Source organism: Haliotis rubra, unplaced genomic scaffold, assembly GCF_003918875.1.
Source record: "Haliotis rubra isolate DU_JTF1 unplaced genomic scaffold, ASM391887v1 Scf377, whole genome shotgun sequence".
In the NCBI taxonomy this organism is placed as follows: Eukaryota; Metazoa; Mollusca; class Gastropoda; order Lepetellida; family Haliotidae; genus Haliotis; species Haliotis rubra.
Genome location: NW_025767054.1, coordinates 319510 through 339697, shown reverse-complemented (window position 1 = coordinate 339697; position 20188 = coordinate 319510). Strand labels below are relative to the sequence as shown.

General features: G+C 40.7%; 1 protein-coding gene across 1 annotated transcript in view; it reads right to left on the bottom strand.

Moving 5' to 3' along the window:
- Positions 1-20188, bottom strand: part of LOC124286151 (cytoplasmic dynein 1 heavy chain 1-like) — a 69727-nt gene that overhangs the window by 14612 nt on the left and 34927 nt on the right. The window contains 27 exon segments of the mRNA XM_046722500.1: positions 342-413; positions 887-989; positions 1418-1512; positions 1848-1979; positions 2599-2697; positions 2699-2853; positions 3116-3176; positions 3714-3803; positions 4495-4641; positions 5012-5081; positions 5651-5835; positions 6345-6445; positions 6996-7134; positions 7894-8109; positions 8805-8922; positions 11252-11447; positions 13133-13286; positions 14219-14398; positions 14765-14956; positions 15412-15505; positions 16428-16519; positions 16885-17097; positions 17555-17818; positions 18073-18259; positions 18762-18782; positions 18784-18923; positions 19803-19968. Of these exon segments, the coding sequence (XP_046578456.1) occupies positions 342-413; positions 887-989; positions 1418-1512; positions 1848-1979; positions 2599-2697; positions 2699-2853; positions 3116-3176; positions 3714-3803; positions 4495-4641; positions 5012-5081; positions 5651-5835; positions 6345-6445; positions 6996-7134; positions 7894-8109; positions 8805-8922; positions 11252-11447; positions 13133-13286; positions 14219-14398; positions 14765-14956; positions 15412-15505; positions 16428-16519; positions 16885-17097; positions 17555-17818; positions 18073-18259; positions 18762-18782; positions 18784-18923; positions 19803-19968 (3682 nt within the window).

The window sequence follows — 20188 nt, the reverse complement described above, 5'->3', positions numbered from 1 at the left end:
TTTGGTAGAGAAATAGTGAACGGTTTTAGAGTTCAGCTCCGGAAAAGTGTACTACCACCAATTTCAGGCTAAGTCAAAACTTGTTGCCACAGAAACGCCAAAAATTTTTTATTCAGAATTACAAAACTACCAAAAGGCACCAGTACACCACCAGATCTATCTATGTGCCAAGTTTGGTGAAGAAATAGTGAACGGTTTTAGAGTTCAGCTCCGGAAAAGAAAAATATGCACGGACGGACGCACGCACGCACGGACAGAGTCCATTTTAATACCCCCGCAAAACGGGTTGCGGGGCATAAAAAACATATAACATGAAGTGAGAACCAATTCTGTCAACTTACAGCATTTCCATCAACTGCCTTGACAATGTTCCTGAAGGCTGGGAGTTTGCTCAGACGAACCAGGGATGCTTGCTACAATTAAATGTAATTGAGTTAACTTAAACAATTCTCCCATAGCATGAAATATACTTTACAATACATGATCAATAGATAAATGGTTATCACATTTAGATAATGGCATGAATGATGTATTTAGTAAATATTCAGTAGTCAAGTAAAGAAATGATCAACTCATAGACTTTTAACTTCTCTAAGTGGCATTTTAGAAGTTGGGAAGTACGATATAGACCAACTTTTTGGATAACAACTTCTATATTTCGTGAGTGCGACATTTCGATACAGATTCTTGACAATATATAAGAATCTCATCACACTCATGAAATAAAAAAGTTGTTATCCATAAAGTTTGTCTATATCACATATTCAGCCTTGAGGCAAATATGATAGGAAGCCTATTTATTAGGAAAGATATGTCTAAAATAAACTTTGTATCAAAATGACGCAGCATCAGGCTATCAGTAAACCATGTCAGGTTCAACATTCACCTGTGAGGGGGATAACCCAGCAATGGCAGCTGCAGGCTTCTCGGTGAGGAGTCCCTCCTGGCTTCTCAGGAAGTGATTGAACTCCTCTGTGTATGTTGACTCTCTGAGGCAGAAAACAGTCATTGGTCATACATATATCAGTTATCAACCTGTTAATTACTGTACTATATATTTCTGTCTGTTAGTGTACCAAAGAAACTAAAAATAACATTTTAAGAGGGACACAGTCTTGATTTTCTGGTCAAAAGAAAATGTAGTATTTGAGAGTAAGTTGTGACATTCCAAAGAAGTTTCCAGAAATTACGCAGCAGGGACCCGTTTCACAAAGCTATCGTAGCGCTACGACTGTTGTACCTCCTATACTGCAACATAGACTTACGACAGTCGTAGCTGTACGATAGCTTTGTGAAACAGGGCCCTAGATCATTCACTTAAAGTTTTCCTTACTTATTGGGAATTATAACAAGCAGCGAGTCAAAACCCTGGAACAAATCAGAAATATTAAGAGCCTTGCAGCAGCAGAGAACGTACCCGACAAGACCTTGTAAGTGGATGCGGCAGAGCTGGATAGCAAAGGTGATCCTATCCTCATGAATCATGCCACGCCCAACACGGCTGTATGTTTCCTGGGAGGGGAGAACACAATCTTATCTTTGTCTGACCAACTAGTCATGGTTCTTATTCAACATGACTGCAGCAAGTTATAAAATGTGCACATAGTTAGAGGTTGTAAATTAATACCTACATCAGGGTTTAAAGGTTTATTTTCATTGATTGTTTCATAGCTTCACATGCTATAGTTTAATCACCGTATTCCACATATTAAGCACATTGATTTTGGCTTTTGTAACCTTCATTCATGTCTGAATTAGGAAAACATTTCATGTTTTATTACTAAAAGCCGGGTCTTGTCATGCCTATATTTGGCTCCTAAATACAAAATCAACTCTTACAATCTTACCATGAATAAGTCAGCTGTGATGATGGACAGTCGGGCTGCATAGTCTTTCTGGTTCTTGAGTTCAGCACAGTTGAGAGTTGCATGGAAAATCTCCAGGAAGAATTGAAGTGAATAACCATACAGGAAGTGAACCTGAAAGGATGAATAAATTACACATGTGAAAAACTACTTCTATGAACTGATTATTTTCCCATCCTAATACAACCACTCCTTCTGTGCAAGTCAATGCAACCCCCAACTAAACCAGGCAGACCAGTGAATGTCAGTTCAGTGAAACTAGTCCCTAAGCCACCCACTAAACCAGATAGTCCACTCAGAACCCACCCACGGTAACCATGACAGACAATCCCATACCCACTGAAAAATCAGACTAGCATCCCCCACCACAGAGTAAAAGACGAATGACATTCCCTATCCACTGTGACCCAGAGACCAGCATTCCCCAGTCCACTAACTGTGACCCAGGCTGACAAACATCCCCACATCTGGGGACACAGACCAGCCTCCCTTAACCACTGTGACCCCAACAGACCAGCATCCCCTACTTCACTGTGACCCCAAAACCAACTCCTAACACTAACTGTGACCCCGACAAACCAGCCTTCCCCCACTCCACTGTGAGAGACCCAGCCTTCCCCACACCACTGTGACCCAGAGCCTTCCCACTCCAGACCAGCCTGTGACCCAGAGACCACTGTGACCCAGAGACCAGACTTCCCCAACTGTGACGAAGAGAGACTAGCATCCCCACCTGTTGCAGAGCCTCCAGTGTGAAGTAGATGCTGCTACAGGACTGGGCCAGAGGCACGTACTGCTGGGACACAGTCTCGACCTCCGCCATCACAATGTCTGGTCTCCTCCACTTTACGAGCAACCTCGGCTGCCTCGGTCTTCAGAGTCTCCAGGTTACTGAGGATGCTGTCATCATCCAGGATTTTGCCCTTGGCGTCATTCAGGGACTGGAGCAGAGACTTCTCCAGCTGCCTCAGTCTCAGCTGGAACTCACCTGACAAAACAAGCATGTTTTAGTTCTGTACACTGACTAAATCATCCTTGGCTTAGTGGAAATAGAACCTAACAGCTGACACCAGCCCCTAAGTCAGATAACTGAACACGACCAAACAGCGTTGGGACATAACAATACAAGACATTGTTTCACAGGTAAGTATAGATGAATATGGACAGAGGCTACATATTAGGACAATGGTTCGTTCCACTGAATCAATGGCATCCCAAAAGGACATATCACGCATTCAAACTGTCCATACCTTGCAGTTTGAGAAGGTCAGATCTCTTCTCATCAACATCTGGTCTCTCAGCCTTCAACACCTGGAATGAAATGAGTGAGCATGGTTTCAGCAATAATCCAGCAATTTCACAGTGGAGACAGTGCCTTATGTGTGGTGCTTTCACCAGTAAGCCACTCCAAAGCCCCAAAATGAGGACGTAGTCACTGAACTTCCATCTAAGAGTTGAAGAGATTAAATTGCGTTTGATGAGGAAAACATACTTTGAATACCTTTCAGGTGTTTCAACATTTTCTTTTCGAACATTCATGCAAAGAAATATTTTTCAAGTTCTTAATTATACATATTTGAATATTGCATGTCAACATGACCTTCAATGCAATGATGAAATGTTAATCCTCTCCGTTTTGGTCACGGTATAACTGCAATGAAGTTATGAAGCCATCACATTAGTGTCAATTGTATTAACAGGAACTTCCAAACAATTATTGAATTCACACCAGAACTCCACACAGATCTGGATCAATCCCTGCACATGGTAAATCACTATCTGGCATGTGAGACATTTAATTTGTGTTACATTTTAACATGCTAAAACATATTTTGACGTTCTACTGACCTGGTTGAGGCACTGGCTCTGCAGACTGCTACGGGTGACGGTGAAGTTCACGAAGGTGACTCTGGAGCAGATGTCTGGAGGGAACTCCACCTGGGAGATTCAGAAACATTTGTTAATGGACCTCATAAACAGACCACTGGATGGTAACACAAACTCAACACATTTACGTCTTCACATTTGCTCCGAGTCAAACTGAATCACATGTTAATAACCTGGTACATGAACATGCTGACATTATCATAAGACATGTATGAAGAATGCCAGAATATTTCACAATATTTTGATTGACATTGTACCATGATACACACAGGCAATCAATGTGGTGTACCATGTTTTTAATCTTGCAATCTGCAGTATTCCAACTAAAAAGAACTATAGGCCTTGTGCACATTTCTAAAGCTGCTCTCCTTTTGAATCTGAATTTCATGCCATGTTTCCAGTTCAAGATAGAACTACAATTAGCAGCCACAGCAAAGGTTTCTATTGTAAGGTTGGTTGGTTGTTTAATGCCACACCCAGCAATATTTCAGCTATATGGCGGAAGTCTGTAAATAATACAATCTGGAACAGACAATCCAGTGACTGACATCATTTGCACTGATGTATGCAGATGGTATGCGACAACACGCATCAACCAAATCACTGAACCTGCCCATCCGTTCCTTTCCATTCCCTTTAGCTACTTCTTACAACAGGCTAAGCTTCTGGGGGACCAATTCTAATGCAGATCATGATTTCTTCTGACCCAAAACAGCTTGTCTCCCTTGTACCCTGTACTCACATTAGGATCCCTGGTAGAGAGGAAGATGGTGAAGGATGGTGACAGATCGATGTCCTGGTCTCCTAAGGTGATCAGCACACGTCCGCCCGTCCTCCGCAACTCTCGGTTCAACACTGGGTTCAATATCGGGTCATAGCTTTCTACATCCTAGAAAATAAAGATGAAAGAATAAGTCACAGTTACTTTGATACCAAAGCCGACATATTAACTAAGATACAATTCCTGACTGATTCTATGTAAGGCTTTGAACAAAGATTCTTAAACATCATAAGAGGTGAAACATTTTACACAGATTTACTACTTCAGTGAAACCCATAAGTGTTGGTAAGGAGCTAACAATAGCTATTTATGGCTGCAAACATTTGAAGAATCTCTGAAGAGTGATTCAGCAGCTCGTTAGGATCCCCAATGATACCAATAACAGGAGCTCCTCTACCCTTTCCTATCTAGATATGGTCAGTCTATCCAGTATCTATACAAGATATAGCCTTAGCCCTGAGTTTCAAGTGTGACATACCTGCACCAGCAGTGGGTTACCGAATCTCAATGCACTCTCCAAGTTCTTCCTGAAGGCATCGTCCAAGAAGCTGCAATGACAAGTAGCTTCATCACATTGCTGTAACATCAATGTCTAAAGGTTTAAAGAAAACTGATGGCATGTGACACAGTGAAAAAAAATAGAGATCACTATATCAATGTTGATACAAAAGTCGAAAGAATAGAAACTTTTCTCAAGCAATGAGTGAGTGAGTTTTACACCACACTCCAGTTAATTGGTGGCGTCCGTAAATAAAAATCGAGTCTGTACCAGACAATCCAATGATCAATACCATGAGCACTGATCTATGCAATTGGGATACGATGACGTGTCAACCAAGTCAGCGTTTCTGAAGTTTAGAAATGCAGTCGCTTTATTTAACTGACTGACTGACTGAGTTTAGTTTTACGCCGCTTTTAGCAATATTCCAGCAATATCACAGCGGGGGACACCAGAAATGGGCTTAACACATTGTGCCCATGTGGGGAATCGAACCCGGGTCTTCGGCGTGACGAGCCAACGCTTTAACCACTAGGCTACCCCACCGCCCCACGCTTTATTTAAATTAGTACCTGCAACTACAGACGTTGACTAATAACTCTTTCAGAGCTAACTCACCTTGTCTTGGTGATCTTCCTGTCCCTGTACTCGTTCATGATGAACTCCGTGGCCTGGCCGGATGGGTCAATGATGAGCGGGTATCTGTTGAAGCGCTTCAACATGATGGCGTTTTCCGTACATAGGTCATCCGTTGGCAGGGAGTTGGCCTGCCATCTCAGTCTCTCATCAGCATTAGACAGGTACTACACAGAAAAAAGGTGAAAACATTATACATTGAGATACAGTACAATACTGCTGTGACTGATAAACCCCAGTACTTCATCATTCTACACCAATCTACTATCTTGAAAACCTTATATCTAAACATTTTGGACCATAACACTGCAGTCTATTACAACTAGAACGACAGGTTCTCAGTTTGGTTGGAAAGTTCACAACGTTGCAGACCAAATATATCTATCTATGTGACAAAAGCTTTGAATCTGCTGCAGATACATCAAACATTAATATATCAGTGAGACTCCAACTCTTAAATAGCAGATCCTGACATATCTAGGGGATGCAACTGATTTATATTTATACAACATAGCCTTCAAAACCACACTAAATCTATTCAAGTCAACAAAACATGAAACGAAATGCATCTGGGACTACAGTTAAAGGTATTTGTCTTTATCTCATATCAAATGAGTGTTTGTTCATATTGTTTTCATCACACACTTAATCTATAATCTTTAGTTTCTATGGTTACCTCTGTTCTGGCTAGATCATTCCTGAAGAGGATGTTGGCCTTCTGTAGATGTGTGCACCACGATGTGAACAGGTTGTGTCTCATGGACTGGTCAAAGTAACCTGGAACAGCAGCAACATAGCTTATTCAACAGTGAGAGAGGAGCTAGTTGGGTGCAACAGAGCATGGTGAATCTGCTAATCCATCTCACAGGCAGCAGATCCAGCATGACTAAGGGGCACAATTTTAAACAGTGGCTTGTGGCACCTGATACAAGGCAACCTACTTACACTGACTGACTGACTGAGTTTGGTTTTATGCCGCTTTTAGCAATATTCCAGCAACATCACGGCGGGGACACCAGAAATGGGCTTCACACATTGTACCCATGTGGGGATTCGAACCCGGGTCTTCGGCGTGACGAGCCAACGCTTTAAGCACTAGGCTACCCCACCGCCCACCTACTTACACAGGAGGTACAGGAAGATCTGATCATATCATCATCACAAATAATAGTCATGAGCTGATAAGTCAGAATCTTGTTAGACAATGTGATTCAATTCTTGTTAAATCCATGTTGAAACATTCATCGACATTATGACAATCACAGAGCCAAGGATGCTGTAAGGAACAAATATTATGTAGACTTCACATAAAACTGTTTCAGCTCACCTCCATATGCCATGAAAGCAGAAGACAGGAGAACATCTCCGATGATGGTTGCAATCTGGTTCTTGAAGGTCTCACTACCTGCCTCCCATCTCTGCTTCTCACTGCTAAGGCTGTTCAGTAGAGCGACAGATCTTTCAACCTGAAACAGGGACATCAGTTACTGTAAAATGTACATGCCATACTGGTTTCCTGAAAGTACAATAGCTTTGCGCTGTCCTCAGCTTACAAACCAATGTGTAAATCTCAAAATTCAAAGTAACGCAGGGTGTAATCATCAGGGAAAACCTCAAGACAAAGGTATAGCACTGAAAACTAATATCATTTTGACTTGAAACCATTACTAACTAATGGTGGTCCGATTAAAATGAAATAATCGAAGATTGGTCACAGTGGACTAAACGACCAAGCAATCGATCATGTTTTCTCATAATCGAACACAAACAATTCTGGAACACTTGTTTTCATAAACAATATTTTTCACAAGGTTGGTTTTGTCTGTTACATTTCATAAGCACTACAAGTTCGTTTCAAGTCATGATTGAATTTATCTTAAAGACTCCAAGAAATTTTTTGTTCCTGACATACTAGTCATCTTTTAAAGGTGTGAAATTTTGCCCAAACCCCCCCCAAAACTACATGTTTTTTCCTTATTTTTATGTGCATTAACAAATTTCATTAATGACGCTAACCAATTTTTTTCGATGATTGATCGGTTGTAATAAACCAATCATCAATTATGAGATTTTAACCAATTCCCAACACTATTACTAACAATTCTGGCATCTCAAAAACCCTGCAAAGTAGACCACATAAAGTGAGACCTTACATCACAGGGATGTCAATTTCTACTCACATTAGAAGTAGCTGAATGCTGAATGCTTAAGCAGTTAATACTGACCTTGGCTTCGACAGCAGCGAGGTCTGCCTTGATGGCCTGAGCCTGACTGATGAGCATGGCGTACTCCTCCTTGTACTTGGAGATGCTGCCCTCGAGGTCGATGATGAGCTTGTTCACCTCCTCGCCCTTCATACGGTTCTCCTTGGCCTGGTCCTCCAGAGCCTGCAGCTCATTCCTCAGTGGTTCCACACGCTTCAACATCTCTGCATAGTTGATCTATAGCAACAGTAGCAATGATATATAATGCAGTCACTTTTAGCTTGAAAACAGTGTAAGAATCTATACCAAACCGTCACTGTATGCAATAAACAAGAAGTTATTATCCATGAAGTTGTATGCTTCATTACTGACTCACCAACTTGTAGAATGCCAATCAACCAATAACTCAGGGTTAATCTGTCAGTTGGGTAGTCAAGCTGCTTTCAACATGGGACAGTGGGGTAGCCACGTAGTTTAAGTGTTTGCTCGTCATGTCAAACATCGGAATTCAATTCCCCAAATGAGTACCATGGGTGAAACCCATTTCTTGTGTTCATAAATGATATTAATGGAATTTTGCTTGAAGTAGTGTAAAACTATAATGTCCGAAAGGGAGGTGGTATGCTTTGGGAAGCCTCAGTGTCATGTGCCCAAACCTCAGTGTCATGTGCCCAAACCATTGTCCAACCTTAACCACATGTCTACACCACCCCATAGCATTCATGAAAACATGTAACAATGGATCTTTGAACTGGGGATATGCTGTACACAGATGCCTATAACAGTATAAGAAAAACAAAATAGAAGTCAAATGCCACAAATTGTTGAAAACTTAGATAGTAATCTAAATATTTTGGTATCCAAATGTAGTGTATACAATCATTGTACAATCAATTTGACCAGTGTTGCTGTTCAGTATCTTACAGACCTACCTGAGCAATGGCCCATTTAACCATAGGTCCACAGGCCAAGCTGGCTCTGTTGATCTTCTCATAGTTGTATTCTGGGTTGGCCAGGTACTTGGACTTCATCTTGTTGCGGATGTCATCACTACAAGCAAACAGTAGAGCTGTGTATCATATCATATTGGAGTAAAAGTGTTTGAAAGTGGCACAGATCCTATTTCCTACTTACTAAAGTAAATACTATTCAGGATGATCGTTTTTGCCATTTTGTCGTCATGGATACAGGGGAAGTAAAGTGATGGAATAACCACTCCTGCCATATTGTCAATTGATTTTGAAGGGAAACATTTACGAATGAATTTCTGTGTAGATTTAATGGTAAATGATATACAAAATAACTAAACATGTTACAAATTTGGTTACCTAATAAACCTGAATACAGATATATGTTGTAATATTTATTGTTTGAACAACATACTGCACTGCACTGTCATTACCATGCAGTTCTAGCAAACAGAAGAATTCACATACTTGGGCTCCCAGAAAGTGGGATTTGTTACGAAGTCTAATGCCATATTACTTACATTGTTGAACTTCTTATTCTAGATTCATATTTACAATTTTACAAAACATTTTCAAAAACAAAGCAAATACAAATACTACAAATGATCACATTACTGAATGAAAAATTCATATGATATTAAGTACATATAGCATTATACTGTTATTGCCGAGCAGTTCGAGCATTGATATGTTCAGATTAGTTGTCTACTGTAGAGTGGCTGAAATGGAACATTGTAGACATTGTTGCACTTTATCTACCCATGTTTAGATGTCATTGTGTGAGTACAGTTTTGTGGAACTTTCAGCAGTATCACAGTGGGGTACCCAAATGGGCTTCACACGTTGTACTATATGAACATTGTAGACATTGTTGCACTTTATCTACCCATGTTTAGATATGTCATTGTGTGAGTACAGTTTTGTGGAACTTTCAGCAATATTTCAGCAGTATCACAGTGGGGTACCCAAATGGGCTTCACACGTACTATATGAACATTGTAGACATTGTTGCACTTTATCTACCCATGTTTAGATATGTCATTGTGTGAGTACAGTTTTGTGGAACTTTCAGCAATATTTCAGCAATATCACAGTGGGGTACCCAAATGGACTTCACGCATTGCACCAAAGTATAGGATCAAATTCAAGTCTTCAGCATCACAAGCCAAAGCTTAAACAACTATGTTACCACATCATCGTTGATATATCGAAACAGTTTTGCTAACCTATTCTACTTTCATCTCCTTGATACCTGAAATCGCTGAAAGAAAATTCTCACCACACGTAACAGCAACCAAGAATCTCGCCAAGAAGAGAGTGAAACTAAGCACGATGAGATTCAGTTCTCATGGGAATGAAACCCTCCTCTTATGATCATCTTGTCACATTCAACCTAGGGGATGGATATAGATGCCTTGACAATTTTCCAGTCCCTACTATATCATGGAAACCTTTCATCTCAAGAGTAATTTGAGTTGCCAAAACAGTAAACATCTGAAGCAGATTTAACATAACAAACAGTGAGGACAACCAGCATATAAAACTGGGCCAAATGAAAAAGCTTTGCCTATTTGCCCATTCAACATTTGACTGAAAATATCTTGAGAGGAATCTTTCTTCAATTTTGTGAAATGTACACATTTATTCAACATGGGGATGTTTTGGCTCACATCACTAAAATACAACTTAGCACCTCTTAGTTTCAGCTTCTTCTCTTCAAGTTCCTTGTTTCAACTTACGAGATGTCATCAGTTTTCATGTTGACAATATTTGTGATAAAGCTGTCCTTCATGACCACAGCTCGGATAGCTTTCCAGTCAGTCGTGTTCTCGCCCAGCAACAAACAAATACCTTCCAAGGCAAGTTTAACAACTGGGGGTGGGTTGCCCATTGACCTAATCTCCACCAAGTGCTGCTTCTTGATCGATTTCACAGCTACACGCAGCATGGCAAAGGAACATGGCCATTAGCATAAGGAAATCATTGAGGAAAAACTGGTGAAGACAGAAGGGTAAGTCACAGTTCTTAAACATATGTAGATACTATGTAGCTGCTGCTGAATGCCAGGAACATTAAATCAGCAGCAAATAGTTCAGCCAGTCAATGCCAGCAGCCAAAAATCAAATTTCAGTTCACCAGGCCAAGAAAATTTTCTCATCAGAAGCTTAAATTAAGATGGAAGATAAAAATTCCAAGGAATAATTTTCTGTTAAACTCTGGAGAATATTTATTTGCATGGCACTAAACCAGATATTTTACTATCACCTCAGCTGATGGAAAGTCTTAACAATTTTCAACTTTGTTTCATGTGAAGTCTACTCCCTTCGTTCAACTGTGCAGGACAACCTGACTGTCTTCACCAGTTCTCCCAAATATTGCAATATAATATACTCCTTCAATCAGTAACTTACGCCATATCATCTGTGTTGAAGTTTACTACAGTCGATATGAAATTATCTCTCATCAAAATGCTCCTCTGTGCTTTCCAGTCGAGTTCTCCCTCTCCCAATAGAACACAAATGGATTCAACAGCCAACTTGACAGCTGCAGGGGGGTTAGCCAGGGATCGGACTTCAACAAGGTGCTGTTTCTTAATGGATTTCACCGCTAAACGGAAATAAGGAGGGAAGGAATGCAACAAAATGGAGCAAAAGCAGGTGAGCTACAATAATAATTACAAGAACAATGCTCCTTGTACAGAATTCAGCAATAGAAACATGTTTAGTCCACTAGTCCTTAACACAGCAAAACCCTTAAAGGGCAAAATTCTACATGTAAGCAGTAGTTTTGAAAGGACTATAGGACTAAATTTCCAAAGCTGATCTTCTTTTGGATCTGAATTTCATGCCATATTTTCTGTATAAGACAGAACTACAATCAGTAGCCATAGCAAAATATTTCTATTATAAGGTAGGTTGCTTGGTTGGTTTGTTGTTTAACGCTACACTCAGCAATATTCCAGCTATATGGCGGTAGTCTGTAATAATCAAGTCTGAACCAGACAATCCAGCTGGTGGAAAAGCATCAATCTATTCAACTGGGCATGAGCATTATCTGTTCAACAGGGATACAATGATGTGTCAACCAAGTAAGTGAGTCTGACCATCTGATCCCGTCTATTACAAGGTGATGTTCAACTGATGCTCAAAAAGATTAACTACAGGTTGGTGTAGTAGTTATTGGTGCTTAATGCAGTAATATTTTTTTATCTTTTTGTCAAGAAAGGTGACTAAGAGTCAGACAAATTGTGTACTTCCTGTGGACAATTTCACAAACAACTTCTACAAGGAGCATTGTTGAGGACTACAACTTCACCAAACTAAAGATGACAGTTAAGAAAAAGTATGTCCAATTAAAAAAATATGAACAACCATCTCAAAATGATTAAAATACTAGAAAATAAATTTGATCTACAAAACCCACAGATAAGCAACACCATGAGACACACATAGCACACTCTCAACACTAAATCCCTGTTGTTGAGAAGTGCATCTCCTGTCATATGCCCCAGCCTTGTAGAACATAATTGTACTTTAATACGAGTTACATTAAGGAAACAAAGAATTAACATTAAATTACAAAATAGATTTCATTTAAATTCACCTTTACCACTTCCCTTCTCAAAACCTGAAGTTTTGTCTGTCAAATTCTTATTTTTTAAATTCAGAAATGTTCAAGCTATCGGTTATTCTATTATGACATGAACAAGGCCAGACCACTTCACACACATCACAATACACATGCATAAGCCCTGGGAGGTGAGTGATAACGGTTATATCCACCCAGCACCTAGTTACCAAGGAAGGGTTGTGAGGTTGAGTATATACTAGGGAATATGTAGGTTATCAAACCCCACATCCAGATTGGATCAACACTATCTTGTTAAGAATTTAATTTCTTTTTCTGTAAATACTACAGAACAACTCACATCAAACCCCAACCTCATTCTAATCCACATAGGAACAGCACAGGCAACAAGTCTTCTTTATCCAAACCATATATATTTGTCTTCAAATTGATAGCACAAACCCCAGCTACATTACCCAAACGAGGAAAAAGTTGAGAATGGTAGAATTTAAAGTCACATCTGCAGTGTTTCAGCCATGTCATGACCACGAGAGATTATCCATAAAAAAATCAATCATACTATCAAAAACCTGTCTACAGGTAAAAGACTGGCAAGTGTTTCTGTTTAATCAGGATTATTTAAACATAGCCTCCTGATACTATAGAAACTGCTAGCAGCACAATCTGAGTCCCCCCATCCAAGCCCAGCCCATGGCCCCACTTACCCTGCTGAGCTTCAATCACAGCAGGTTCCACCTGGGCCAGGTCTTGTTTCACGAAGGTCTTCTTTTCGTTGATGTTCTTGGTCTGCACTATGAGAGCCTGCTGGATCTCCTGGGATGTCACCTTCTTTCTCTCTGCCTCCTGCTGGTCCTTCACCTATTGGAACATCTCAGCTTTGTCAGTACGAGAGTGAGGTGAAACACTGAGTTAAAGATTACATATGAACATGCCTCGTATCAGTTTTACAGTGTTAGTCTACTGAGATGCCATGCTGCAGTTTTACACAACACAGACTCCAACCAACCATTCCCGTTTTGATCCCCTTTAGGCCAATCACCAGGCAGGGTAAAAAGTTCCAGCTTTTAATGTCTTCTGCTATGACAAGGTCAGTGATCAAATGACTGCTGTTCTGACTGACTGAGTTTGCTTTTACGCCGCTTTTAGCAATATATCAGCAACATCACGGCGGGGGACTCCAGAAATGGGCTTCACACATTGTACCCATGTGGGGATTCGAACCCTGATCTTCAGCGTGACGAGCCAACGCTTTAACCACTAGGCTACCCCACCGCCCCGACTGCTGTTCTGGGCCAATGCCATAAAACACTGGAGTGGATGAGCTGGGATTACTGTTACTTTAAACATTATTCCAGTCATATGGTGGGTTGACAGACAAATTGAAGCATTTACTGCTATGATGAATAATCTGATGTAAGTTTTTGCAAGAATAATAATTATTAGCTAGCCCAAAAACTTTTACCAAATGGAACAAGATTCAGAATTAATTGGAGGTCAAGCTGTTTTTTTAAACTGTGGGAAGGAAAACCATGGTTGGACCAGAACCAATGTTGGGAATTTAACAGAAGCCTCTTGGCACCTTGGTGTACATAATGAGGGTTTGTGTGTCTCACTTGATTCAGCATTACAGCTTCATTATTGTGATCATTTTGTCTGCACCGGACAAACAAGTGGTTTATAACATAAGCAGAAATCCACAGAAAAGATTGCAGCAGAATTAACAAGGTCTCGGCTCATAACCCTGACATTCATTTTAGTGATGCAGTTTATGGTGGACAAGGACTACTTACCATCTGTTTGAGTTTGGCATTGGCAGCAGCGTTCTTCTCCTCCAGCTCAATACGCTTGATGGACAGGGACTTCTGCAGTTCCTCCACCTGGTCCACCGTCTCTCGGATCTTCTGGAGACCTACGTTGAGATGCAGCTGCTGCTCCTCAAGGTCGGACCGCTTCTCCTGGTACAGCTTGGCCTGCAATCACATGTGGTACCAAAGTCAGCAGTGTTACTTCACCTTGTACCTCAGCTAGACAGAATGAGGATACCCCTGCTTGAGAATGTAAGTAACATGCTGGGATGAGATGACAATAAGCCAGATCAAGCACCTGATCCAAGTCACCTCTAATGACAAGCATGGGTTATCAAGAATCTATTTGATCACACAAATGGCATTGATGAGACGTAAATGGAATCAGTAATAGATCCTGAAAACAATACAATTTCCCCATTAATTTTTGGGTCTTGTACCGATTCATTACTATGACCTGTGGTCATTTAGTCACCTCTAACAGGTACATGTTATGGGACCTGCCCAGGAAGCCAGGTGGGAGGTACTCACGAAGTGGTTGATGAAATCCAGGTAGTGTCGTGGTGTGATGGCCATGACTCTGCCACCTCTCTTTGCCAGTCTTGAGTTGGCCTGGTGCAATGAGTTGTGGACGAAGCAGAATGAGTTGACAACTGAATCACGATGAGACGGAGGCTGTGGCAGTTCCTCACATGCCCAGGGCATATGGTTTGGAGGCACATACTGAAGACAGAAGGAACACAATTCAGGATGATACAGTTTTGTCTCAGATGTAATTATAGATCACATCAAAATACACATTCATTCACACATGGACGAAATATCAAGACCACTAGGTAACTCCCTATGAAATACTGGTCGGGGCGAATTTTCTTTTTCCAAATTTGAGAAAGTTAGTGACTGATGCTGTATTCATTTTGACAGTCAAAGCAGAGATGAAATGTTTGAGGCAGGCTGTTCTTAGCCTAGGATGATGACATAAACAGAGTAATGGAGAATGATTATGAATGAGGTTGACTGAACATGAAGATAGCTCCACCAAATGTTGATTTAATGTACCAAGTGAGTTCAGTTGTGAATTTTTTGTTCTGAGATCTTATATTGACAAGATATCAACAGAAGGTGGTGGGACATCTAGTACACATGGTGAGACATCTACTACACATGGTGCAACTCACATTTGCCTTCTCCAGGTCAATCTTGTTTGTGAATTCCCGTCCGACTTGGAAGAGAGCGCCATTGGACCAGTCACCAAACCAGTTCAAGACACATCTGAAGACAGTAATAACAATATTTGAAATGCACAGCAAAACTAGCCAGCAAAAAGAGTCAGTACTTGGCCAATATCATTCTTGGCGAGGGATAATAAATGAGTGAATTTTGTTTACACTGCTTTGTAAGGTATTTCAGTTGTATCACAGGGTGTCAGTGTGATATGACAGGATATTCCATAGTAATGCAGGTCTTAGACATTTAACCATTTGTTAAGGAGCAGGGGTATGACACTGATAAACCTGGCAACAAAATAAGGTGATGTGAAATTGGGTTTAACGCCGTGCTTGAGAATATTTCGCTCATATGACGAAGTGCATGCGTGTGTATGTGTATGTGCGGCTGCTTGTACAAGCCCAGACTGAAGCTGGTTTCATAGTGCTAGCCCACTGAGATACCATACCACAGTGAAGCATGAATACCCCACTCAGACACTTGATACTGACTCCGAGCCTACCTGTCCTTGTTGTACCCATTAATGCCGAACGCCAGGCAGGGACCAACAAGTACCATATTTTAACGTCATTTGGTATGACGTGGTCGGGGATTGAACCCGCCACCTTCCGCTCTCCGAACAAAATAAGGAGGCACCTTAGACGACTGGGGCACCCTGAAGGATGAGGAAAATCCTCAGAATCCCAAAGGTTGGTTTGTCTATTTGTTGTTTTATGCTGCACTCAACAATGTTCCAGCCATATGATGGTGACTGTAAATAACCGAGTCTGGAATAGACAAACGAGTGATTAAGAACTAGTCACTGATCCTTCCAAGTAGGATACAATGACATATAACAGCCAAGTCAGCAATTCTGACCACCCCATCATGTTGGTCGCCTCTAAACACAAGGATGTGTCTCATCCAGAACTTCAGGGGTAAGAATCCTAAAGGAGAGGTAGTGAGGCTCTGTAAGCAGCAAGGTTACCTGTTGAAAAGAGCAGGTGAAGTGGAGGCTCTGTCCTTCAGTCCTTCAGATGACGGGTTCATGGTGAACACAACATGGAGGTTCTTCATCACCTACACATAGAGAGAGGAAAACTTTAGATCAGATGGATGGAGTTGAAGGGTGTTGTTGGCAACATTACACATGTCATAGTGGACTGCAATAAAACCAAGCCTAAACAGAAAAATGTCAATACTAGTGCTGATGAACACTGACGTCACGGGTCGTAGCTAAGGCCAAATCGTACAAGAACATTGAGGTCCCAAGGATCCTTTCTGCATCAAATTCTCTGTCAAGTTCTTCATGACTAAAGCTATTGCAGTGAAATGCGTTTATCGACTTCCTTTTCTCCAGTTAAAGATGAATTGTTAAAGTGTATGCCAGAAACGAAAACTACTGAAAATCTTGCTGACTAATCATCTCTGCCACATCTCCTCACCTGCTGTGTGAACCACTTGTAGAGTTCCTCAGAGGAGTCGAGCATCATCCCCTCCCTCTGGGCACCCTCCTTGCACTGGGTCATCAGTGTGGTGTACTCGTCTCCCTCGAACAGACCAGGGACCTCTCCGTTGGCCAGGAGAGTGTTCATCCTCTCCAAGAAGCTGGAGTCTAGCACATTCGACTCATCCATGATGAAACAGATCTTCTCATCCTGGTGGGGAAAAAACCATCATACAGCATGAGTTAACAGATTTAAAATAGTTTAAGCATATTTGTAGATAAATATAACCAATTTGGTTGGGACAAAAACAATCTTACAAATGGATACAGTATAACCCCATGTAAAATTAAAATATAGAGTAAAAATTTATCTTGTGATTCAACTGAAAGTCTGATAGTCAGACAATTATTCGTGACACCAGCATTCATATATATATATATTTATATAATTACAAAGTACCATGATCTTTTCTAAGGGAATGTTATCACCTAAAATGACATGATTTCTCTGAAAGGCAGTGTCAGATTTTCTCACAAAAATAGGTGCCAGACTATGTCCACACTGATCTGAACTAGTCATTCATTATCATATAGGGTACACAGTATCAAGAACTGAAGTTACATAAAGTATTTCATTCCATTCACTCAAAATTCCTCATGTTTCATACCTTGCATCCTGATCTTCGGAGGCAGATCCTGAGATCTTCATCAAAGTCGAATGCTGTGTACTTGTTGTGAACCTTGATCTGGTACACGGACAAACCATTCATCCAGGCTACAAATCTGGACAGAGTTGTCTTCCCTGCTCCACTCACACCAATCAGCAGCAGATGACCTTGTGGCTGACGGAAGATTCTGTCAATTCGGAGAACATGGTCGAGGACTTCATCAAACAGAACCAGCGGCACATCCAGCTCCTCCTCGTAGAAGATCTGCAGAACAAGGGGAGGAGATCATTTCACTGCAACTCGATTGCAATATCATGTCCACTATCCAGTTTCACTTGATGTCTTAATGCTACCATAGTTTCAAGTGTATGTCAAAAGGGGTGATGATGGTCCTTATGCCAAGACTGCTTTGTAGAAAGTATAAAAAATACATTTCAATAATCCATTGTGGTAATGTTACACATTAAGGGTATTACATATCTTCCTTTCCGAATGGACCATTCTAACGTTGTACTGACCTTGAGTCTAGCCTTGGTGTATTCACGAAGAGCCTCCCTGTCAACTGGTACATAGTCCTTGGACAGCCAGTTGCTGAAGAGGATGGGACGTCCAATTGCCTCATCACGGTTGATGTTGGGAAAGTGTTTCAGGGCTACAGCATCTACATTCTGATCTGTCCACAGTCTCTCTTCATCTTCGATCAATCTGGGAATATTTCACAACACATGGAATCCAAGACAACCTTGAGAGATTATCAATAATTGGGTCATCAGCACCAAAATGACCTTCTAATGCTGCCTTAGGGATTATATTTCAGGTAAGAAACTAAAAATACTTCAAGGTCTTGTTACTATTAACAAATGCCTTGATATACCATAGAGAGTCATCTGCTCATTTAACACCAGTCCCATATCTGAAGTCTTAATCCACCAAATACACTGTACATGCATCTAAGGTTACGCCAAAACCTTTCTCATCTACAAACAAACAGCTTGTAGTACTTCAGTAGCTCTTTGGTCTTAGTACATGGAAATATCAGTTAATTCCACTTGATTAAAACAAAAAACAACATTACTAAACTCAGTCTTTGAACTTATAAAAAGTTTCAGAATGCTGGTATAAAATTCGAAAGAGTGTAATGTGACAAGTTGTGAAGAATGCTGCAGCATAGATGTGTTTGAATAAGGGTATCAGTGATTATCCATACCTGTCTTGGAAGAGTCTGAGCTTCATGAGCCCAGATCCTCACCAGTCCTTCCACACCAAGGGTCTCCAGTGGTCTCAGTGCCTCACAGATACCTCGTACCCATCGTGTCATTTCACGAGGGCTGTACACATAGTGGGGCTGCATGTCTTGTGTGAATCTCTCCTGCAAATAAAACACAACCATAAACTCTTAGATAGGAATATGGTTGGCTTTCCACTATAAAATGGTATGGCTTTCCACTATTAAATGGTATCTCAACATACTAATCCACTTTTGTTAGGGATATTTTTTTATCTTTCCGGTTACACGAAACTGATTCTCATATATTAAGTGTACATTGAAATCTCACATATCTGGTTATGCCTATCAAAAGTTGAGTATATTATCACTCAAAGTTAATCCTGAAATGCTTTAGAGGCTTTTACAATGATCATTTGTACAAATCACTTTTCAGCTCAACATATTAATGTAGGAAGTCTACCTATGAAAGTCTAAAAAGGGGAGTACTGCACTTTACCGGGCGCACTTTTTCAGATTAATTAGTGCTGCTGGGGTTCCCTAACCCCTAACCCTAAGGATCGTAAAGGGTGCCTAACCCTAAGGATCGTAAAGGGTGCCTAACCCTAAACCTAACCCATACCCCTAACCCTAAGGATCATAAAGGGAGCAGTGAGGGCTTGGTAAAGTGCATTCTAGCCCTAAAAGGAACTGGTCATTGAAGAAAAACTCATTCTGGCTCCAGTGCCACACAATGGGGTTACTTAAACAATGGAAGCAATACTGGTGCTCATCCTACAGTCCTTGCCAAACTACCTATCAGACAAGGACTAGTACAAGTTTGTATGGGTTAAGCTATATGTTATTATGCTGACTAGTGGAAAATAAGGTTAGTTTCTATAGCTGATTTCGAATTCCAATTTTGGTTACTGGACACAAGTATAAAGAAAAATAGCTGGATACACATCTGTCACACACTATACATTTGCCATACTAAGCATTGGTAGATGTTGTACTCTACAAAAGTCCTCTTGACTTCCTCACCTGAGACATGATGTAGAACTCAACCATAGCATTGGTGAGGGGATCAGCATATGGCTTCAAGCTGGGCACCAGTCTCAGCATGGCTCGGTTGAAGGTTCCGTAGATCTGCTTCAGTGACGTCTCACCAGGGTAGTCGACATACACAACTGGCACATGACGCAGGAATCTGAACAATAGAAAGTTAAATTAATATCTTTTCTTATTAACACTGGACAATAAAGCAATATTACATACAGAATGTTTGATATGGCAAAATGAATTTCACCCTTTCACCATATATTATAACATTAGGCGTTTGTAATCCTACATTTAGAAATCTCTTACATGCAAGCAAATGAACTTTTTCAATATTATCATAGCCGCCAATCCCCATACTTCCATAACAT